The 8,179-nt window shown below is 42.0% G+C and overlaps 1 protein-coding gene across 1 annotated transcript in view; it reads left to right on the plus strand.

The window, feature by feature from the left end:
- CAMKMT (calmodulin-lysine N-methyltransferase) overlaps positions 1-1,444 on the plus strand; it is a 378,203-nt gene extending 376,759 nt beyond the window's left edge. The window contains exon 11 of the mRNA XM_082746974.1: positions 877-1,444. Coding sequence (XP_082603100.1) covers positions 877-954 — 78 coding nt within the window. The 3' untranslated portion in view covers positions 955-1,444. The remainder of the gene's footprint in view (positions 1-876) is intronic.
- The last annotated feature ends 6,735 nt before the right edge of the window (positions 1,445-8,179 follow it).

Below are 8,179 nucleotides of genomic sequence, written 5' to 3' on the forward strand. Positions count from 1 at the left end.
CAGGTTAGAGCCATTCATTTAGTTTCAGGGGGGAGAGGAGGTAATCTGATTCAAAACAACAAAAGAATTGGGTCCATGCATAATTAAAAGTAATATCTGTTTCCTGACCCTCATCAATTAAAAAATGAACTAACAATTTGCTCAGAAACCCCAACTTAAAAAATATTAATTTTGTCTTTATAAATAGCAAATTACTATTTCCTAGGACAAATATAAATATGGCTGTCAAAATTCTTCTAGCCCAATGAGGAAAAGAGGACTCTAGCTTTGAGAACTCTGACTGGATTTTAAAATCTACCATGAAAAGACCCTCAGAACTTCACTTGAATGGTATGGAAGCTCTACCTTTTCCTCCTCAGAGAAAAGAATTTTAAAATTAGCATTACTATCAGAAGCCCTGAGAAGCAGCCAGAGAGCCTTTGAAATGTCTTGGGCCCAGAAGCCTGTTCCTTGTGTCCGGGTGCTGCCAGTCTCCCAGTGACTGGAAATGCCCGTCTGGCTTGTTCCTGGGGCGCAGGTGAGGGACAGAGTGGACCAAGAGCAGAAACTTCTAGGCCAAATGGCTGTTCTGGTGCTGATGAGCAAGCCTCCAGCTCTCCCTTCACTGAAGTGCCTCACAGTTCATAGAGGTCACAAATGCAGTCTGGCTATTTATGAAAAAGCACCCTGCCCTCCACCTTTCCCCTGAAGGAAAGATCATAGACCTATCTTGCCAATGCCACTGAGAACTACTTTGCATTGCTTTTTTGCGATTTATTTACCGAAACAATATATTCAAGTAAGAAATCTTCATTATACTCAATATTAAAAACTACTGGTAAAAAAAAAATCCTAATCTGAGTCTCCTTACCCTTTTTGTTCTATGATTGTTTTCAGTTGAAAAAGGAAAACCAGGACGTCTATGAAGAAAACCTTCATTACCCACTTCTGCTTATTTTAACCAAAAAAGGATAGAAGATTAAGCTGCTCAAAAGACGAAACCACCAAGTGCACAGGACGTATTTTCACAAAAACAGAAACCTGCGATGGGTATGCTATGCAGCAAGCCGTTGGCTCCCTGAGATCTGTGAGCCCCCACCATCTCGGCCACATTCCACATGTGGGCTGTGGGGTCCACCTGTCCTCACTCACATCATTCCCCAGCCCTCCTGGACTCTCTTTTTTCATCTGCTCTTCTTGGACCAAACCTTTGTTTGTCTTTAAATATCCACAAAACAGCCTGAGATTTGAATCGGACTTAGGAGAAAGCTGAATCTTTTTCCTCCTAATTGAGACAGAATTTCTTTTGGTGATTCCCACCCGCACCCCCCTTTTAAAAAAGGATCTTGGTCTTTGTTCTGTTTTGGTGATGGTACTTTTCAATCTGTAAACACAGCAAACCTCATGATTCTTTCCTGGTTAAGAAAATAAATAAATAAAGCATATCTTTCTCACCTCCCTCAAATTAATTGTATTAAATCTGCCATCCTTTTTTGCTGTCCCTCTCACTCATTCTCTTTCTCCTTTTAAACAGGATGTTTTTTTCCCTATGGATGTATAAGAAATGACTACATCAGCCCAAAGCCTCATAAACTGACCGTTTGTCCTCTGGACACAATAGCGTGGCCAGCCCTCTGCTCCTCCTCTCCAATTATGTGTGATTAGTCTCAATGTGTTGTGTCAAGGAGGAGGAGTGTGCTGAGTGCTTATTATCTGTTTAGGTACAAGAAGAGCACATTTAGGCTCTGACTATGAATGAAAAGTGAGCCTTTATCGGGGCTCACATCTAACTGCTGCTGTTCTCCAGACCTCTTTCAAAATAGGTCCTTGCCAGAGAAATTTTGAATAAATGGCTGCTAAACTAGATTGCAACCAGGGGGAGTTTTTAAAAACTCAATCACACAATTATCTGATTTAAAGGAAGCACATATTGTTGTATGCTGTGATTCGAGTGTGTGGCAAACATTTAATAGGTGCTACCTAGGATGGAGAGAGAATGACTTTTCTGCAGGGAACCCAAGCATATCCTGGCCTAGTGCACCCACGAGAAGCTCTAATGCCTTTTGTGGAAATTCAGATGTTTATCTGTAAGGAATCATCTGGGCCCACTTTAGCAGTAATGTCATTAGCAGGGGAGCTCTGTATTCTCCTATCTGTAGTCGAGGCAGAGCTCGTTATTTAGTGGGCTGCAATTAAAGGGATAGGTAGGAGACTGGGGGCAAATCCTTTTGCATGTTAAACAAACTTAATGGTCATAAAAACAGCCACTCTCAAACGTCTTCTCTGCTCACTTCTATCATCAAACAAATTTTTCACCATCAGTTTGCATGTCCCTGTATTCACCACTTTTTCTGCTCCATTAGAGCACCTAGATGGATCTCGGAAGGCATAGGTCAAGTCGCAGTTAGATCATACATTTCTTTCTCACAAAAACTTGAATTGCAATGCCAAGTGATGGGCTAACATCACAATAACAGCAATTTATTCCTCTTTGGATAAAACAGCAGTCTATTCTCAGTGCTAGATAAAGACCAGGGCAATGCAAACCAGCCATTTAGCTGAGTAGTTCAGCTAGTGGCAGCTCTCCTTTGGCGACTGTATAGGTTGCACACTGGCTTCATATTTTCTTGTTTAAAAATTAGAATTTGAAATGTTTTAAAAGGCGACACAGGTAGTTCCATTTATACCAGTGAAAATACAGCAGAAATGATTTCTTCTGGAAAAGCTGCCACTAAATCTGCCAGACAAAGAAAACCCATCCCCACAGTAGCACCTAAGATGGTCTGTTCTGTTTCTTTTCTTTGGAAATGGAGAGAAAATTTTCTTTACTTTTTTTTTTTCTCTCATGAGAATACATGAATTGGCGAGAATTTAATTTGCGTTTTTGTGTCGTGGGTGTAGAAATCCAGTGTTTTTTTTTCTTTGGGAGAAATTTTATTTTTAAAAACTGAGCTTGAAGTAACGGAGTCTTAAAAAAATAATAATAATAACTGGGAATGGTATGTACAGTTTCCTAAGCTTGAGACACGGTGTAAGAATTGAGCTGTTCTTACTAAAAGATACCTAGTAAAGAAATATGCTTATTGTGTGATTAAAACTGGAGAGTCTCCTGTAAAATGCTCAATTTAGGTTTCGTAGATCTGCTCTTTATGGGTTCCTCACCTGGAAATCTCTCTAGTCCAGGCTCTTTGGAAGTTTGTGAAGAAACTCATGGTATGTATTATTGAAGAATTTAGAAGTGTTTTTATTTTCTCAAATTTTAATGAAATGCCAATATTGAGAAGGAAAAAAATAGAGCTGCTTTAGAAAAGTTACCATCTTCGTTTCTTTGGAACTTCATGATTAAGAATTGTTTCTGTGCCTCCTTGTTGGGTTATGTAATTGCAATGGAAATACTCCCTTCCATAATTATCGATTAGGCAATTATGCATGTGTTTGTTTCAAAAGGAAGCCTGTCCGCTTAGGAAATCAAGAGAATTATTATGATATTCCTTTTCTCCATGCACCTGAATCCCCTGAAAAAACTCATGATATTCCTTTATCCTACTAAGTAGATTGGGTTGGATGTAAGAATGTTTCCCATATCACCCATGCTCAGTTCTAATGCAGTGATATGAACAGCCACATACAACTTGGTTTTAAGAAATATATTTTATTTTATAGCAAGACATATGCTGTGAATTGGAATAAAAGTGCTAGAAAAGACTACCTAAGAGGTTGATGCTATTTTGTATAAATTGTGTATTTTGTTGGCTTTTTGACTGAGCATGAAAATGTAACTTCCATTAGGGAAGGGTAATTTAGGTGCTCAGTATTCAGCAGAAAACTTGTCGGGGCCATAAAAGCTTTTCTGGCTGGTTCCTCGGGTGTTTTCAGAGAAGAGCTGCCCACCCCTTGCTGATTTTCCCTTTGGCTTCAGTATGGGCTGAATTTACCACGGCATACCTGTTGAATCAATTTGGGGGATCCAGCAGTTAACTGAGTGAATGGAAGGATTAGTGGCCCTCTGGAGCCCTATTTCAACAGCCAGGTGTCTGTCCTGAACTAGTTAACTGCTTTTGACAGTTGGAGAAGCTGGTTTTAATACCGTAGGCAGGAGGTTGTTGTGGTGGTGGGTTTGTTGTTGGGTTTTTTTTTTTTTTTCTTTCCTTCTTCCCACTACCAAAATAGAGCATACTTTCTCCTAAGGGTTAGACTCTTGTTTGTTTATTTGTTTACTAGGAATGGACCGACCCCTTCCCTCAACCCAGCTTCCATGGAATTTGTCTTTATGCTTAGTCAGCATTCGAAATTCATGCCAAACAGTTGGTTGGCATTGTCTAACAGGACCCTTTCACCGGGCTCTGGTAGGGAAGGGGGCAGGACACCCACATAGGGGAGGGAATCAAAGTGTATGGAGACACACATACACACAAACATACCCTTCGCAGGAAGAGATGAGGCTATTTAGACCCTAAATCGGGGCTCCAGTTCCCAGATTGCAGGTATACTCCTCACCCCAGATCAAAATCTCCTGAGTTCAGATGGCATGAAATGTCATAATTATGCAGAGTGTATATCATAGATTAGAAAGATTGATTTGAAAGTCAGGGTCTCCTTAGAAACTGATTTTAGACAGGGCAAATATATTTTCCCAAGTGGACTCTTTCCAAATCAGGAAGGAGCTTATTGGTGTTTGACAAACCATTAAACCTAAAATGCCACCTTTGAGGCTCAGACTTTGTTTTACCCAGGAAGCTTGCTGCCTAGGCTGTGGCTAAAAGCTCACTGTGCTGTCCGCCCTGGCAGTCTGCTTTGGAGGCTATATTTTGCCTTTTTGTCCCCCCCTGACTTTTCAATTAATACATTTTTTTAATACCTAAAACAGATCATACTGTGACTTTTAAAATGTCAACAAGCTTGTAAACAGAAATGTAATAAAATGGCTAATAGGAGATTCAATAGTTAATAGAGGGCCTGAAGTGTGAGCAAATACAGTAGCTGTATATTGGAAAATGTGCAAGTGAAGATGGCTTTAGTATTGCAAACTAAGGAAGAAAATTGTTTTTAATTAGCACCTTCATAAGAACTGCTGATTAATACTGTTTTGTTTGGTGAAAAGCTTTCAGCTGAGTAATTTGTGCAGCCATTACAACAGTTTTGTTAGAGCGGCACTCCTGTTGTTAAACACAAACAGCAGATGATAATGGTAGAAGATGAGTTTGTCATGTAACAATTTACCTTATTGAAAAAAGCTTTCTCTAAAACCCAATACAGTAGGCACCAGCAGAAATCACATATTTTAAATCTTTCCAAAATTGCAGTGTGCCGTGTGTGTGTGTGCGTGTGTGTGTGTGTTTCAGGGACTAGAAGCAGATTTTATATCATTTATAAAATTATATACACAATTTAAAGGTGGTGTAGCATGGACAGACCACTTTTTTTCCGCAGCGTTTTACATCAGAGCAGTAAAGTGGCCGTGTATTCAAACACTTTCTAACTACACAAAGCAGGTTGGAAAATGGAATCCTAATTAAATAATGTTGCTCAGATGGAAATTTGCATTGGGATGCGATGTAAGGCAATAAGAATTGGTGTTTCTACCTTAGGTGGATTTATCACACATAGGATCTTTTTTTTTTTTTTTACCTCTCTTTCTCAAGGGAAGTTTAATTAACCTCTCCCCCCCGCCCCCCGCCCCACCTTTGGAGGTGTTCTAACCCACTAGGGAAAGGAGTGCCCATACAATGAGACTTGATCAGGGAATCAGAGGCTGATTTCAGCGAATTCCAATCATATGGATATTGCCCTAACCACATGCATGGGAACTTTTTTTTAATGCAATGGTATAGCATATTTGCATTAAAATATTACACTAACTGAGGCTAGTAAGAACTGTACATTATTGGAGTGGCGTAATAGAGCACGCGTTTCTTTCTTTCTTTTTTTTTTTTTAAGACAGGCCTTCGGGGTAATAACAAGGGTTGAGGCTCACGACAGTGCCAAATAAGCTTTAGACAGCATAATAGTCTGCAAAGAAAGCCACAGAGCGCTAATGTGAAGGAAGAGCTGTCCACCACATGCAGCAAAAATCACCAAAGGTCATTTTATGGTAGCAATTGTGACATAAAATTGGTGGTCATGCTACATGTCTAATACTCAGCACAGCTTTATAAATGATGGGCCCCTAGCGATGGCTGTCATTAAGTGCTTTCATCATAATAAACTTTAAACTGTTGGCTTTATGAATCGCCAGCTAGCTTCAGCTGTTCGTTGGATGGAGCTTGCAGTGCCTTAAGTGTGACAAGACCTATTAGGAATTGCAACCATGTTTCAAGCGTACTTGGCTTCCCCACTCCTGGGGTGATTGCTGCCTATTAAAGGCGTCTGGGAAGATTTTCCTCCAGCAATCTCTGATCAAGAGCTTTTTTGGGCTTTGACCTGCATTTCCTTCAAGACTTTCTCTGAGGAGTTTTATAAGAGCAAAACTCCAGAGGATTTATAGCCACTTCTGATTAATACCTTTCCAGTTTTTCTAGCAACTCTCCCACTGCTGCATAGAGAAAAGCTTTCATTGTTCCTGAGGTGCTTATTTGTGACCTTTTCTCTGCTTCCTGATTCCCTCTAACGTGTTCTCTCAGTGAAATCCTCGGGGTGGAACCAAGACAGTCAGTGAAGTTGTTACAGCTGGAGAGACAGAAGGAAAGAGGGAGGCTTTTATATTTTTAAAGAATTACACGCCGCGCAGCCTGGCCCCGCCCATTTAAATACCCGCTGTGACGTCACCCGCCGCCCCCCCCCCCACCAAACGCATCCTTAATGAGCCCTCGGTGTAAACCGAGCCGACACATAAAGATTTCATGATTCAAATTACACTTTCATTAACCTTTGGCATAGGAAGTCTTTTAGTTTCTATAAATCTTACAGTGGCTTACCGTCTGCCCTACTGATGTGAATAATAGATGTTTGGGGAGATCGCGCCTTAAAAACCCAGGGTATTTAATTTACAAGGGCTAAATACATATTTCAGACTTACTTAGCAAGAACTTTAATTACTTCTCGTTGCTTTTTCCAACTTGGAGATCGCCTCCTCCTCCTCCCACCCCCAGTTTTCTTCTGCTTGATTCAGACGTTTTAGAGATGACAAAAGCTTTCACTAAGTCCCTGTCTTAATTCTCTTTTATTAGTCTTTCCTTTAAGCTAAGTAGTGTCCTAAAGATAGTTAAGGGAATGTCTCAGGTGTGGACCATTACACAATTAAATTAGCAAACCTCGGAGGGACCGGATTAGGACTCAGCGGGGAACACCTGGGATTGGAGAACAGAGCCGAGTCTCTGAATGGCAGGACTCTCGCCCTGAATAGTGAGGGTCTTGCGGTCTGGGTAGCCCCAATCACTGACTTGTCTCACCAGATAAAGTAGCGCAGGCTAAACTCCCTTTTCCACCGGAGTAGGTTTCTGTGGCTGTCAGAAGGAACAGGAAAACCATCAGCCAATGTGTCAAGCTGCAGAGAAAACAAGAGTTGGAGGACTCGTGGCGTTTCCCATACAAAGGCATCCGCCAGTCCCTCCCCGCGAGCCAGCCAAGGGTGGACAAGTACATTCTGAGTCCGCTGCCCAGGTGCAGGGGTGGGGGCGAAGCGGCTGCAGAATGCCCCAGAACAAAGGCGCCTCCAGGAGCCTGTGCAGAGGTCACCTGCCGCCTCCAGGGCAGATTAAGGAGGACTGCAGAGGGCATTTGGAGGAAATGGTGCTGTTCTTTGGGAAATCAATTCGTCCCACCCTTAATAGGGCATTTTGCCCTCCCTCTTTGGGAGTCCCAGGCAAATGTGCTTCCAGGTCTCTCAAAATCAGTTATTAACCGGTCGGTGTTTGAAGGGGCAACACCCTTCCCTGCCTGTGCTCCTTCAATAGCCCGTGCCCCCTGAGAATCTCTTTCTGCTCTCCGCAACGTCTCACTTCCCCTTTCGCGCTCCTTTGGGCTCTCCCGCCCCTCTCTACGCAGACTTCTTTCATAATTAGGCTGGAAGTGGAACTTTCCCCCACTCCCTTACTTTGAGATTTCTTTTTTCCCAGTGACCTAGGCTGCACTTTGCCCCCACTCCCTGCCTGCCAATCTCTTCAGGGTTAGGGCCTCTCTCTTTCCATTCTTGCAGGCTCCCCCTCCTTGAGAGCCCCGGGAGGCCCAGCCTCCCAGAATCCGATCTCCTTCCAACACTGCA

Source organism: Mustela nivalis (genome assembly GCF_964662115.1).
Source record: "Mustela nivalis genome assembly, chromosome: 8".
Classification (NCBI taxonomy): Eukaryota; Metazoa; Chordata; class Mammalia; order Carnivora; family Mustelidae; genus Mustela; species Mustela nivalis.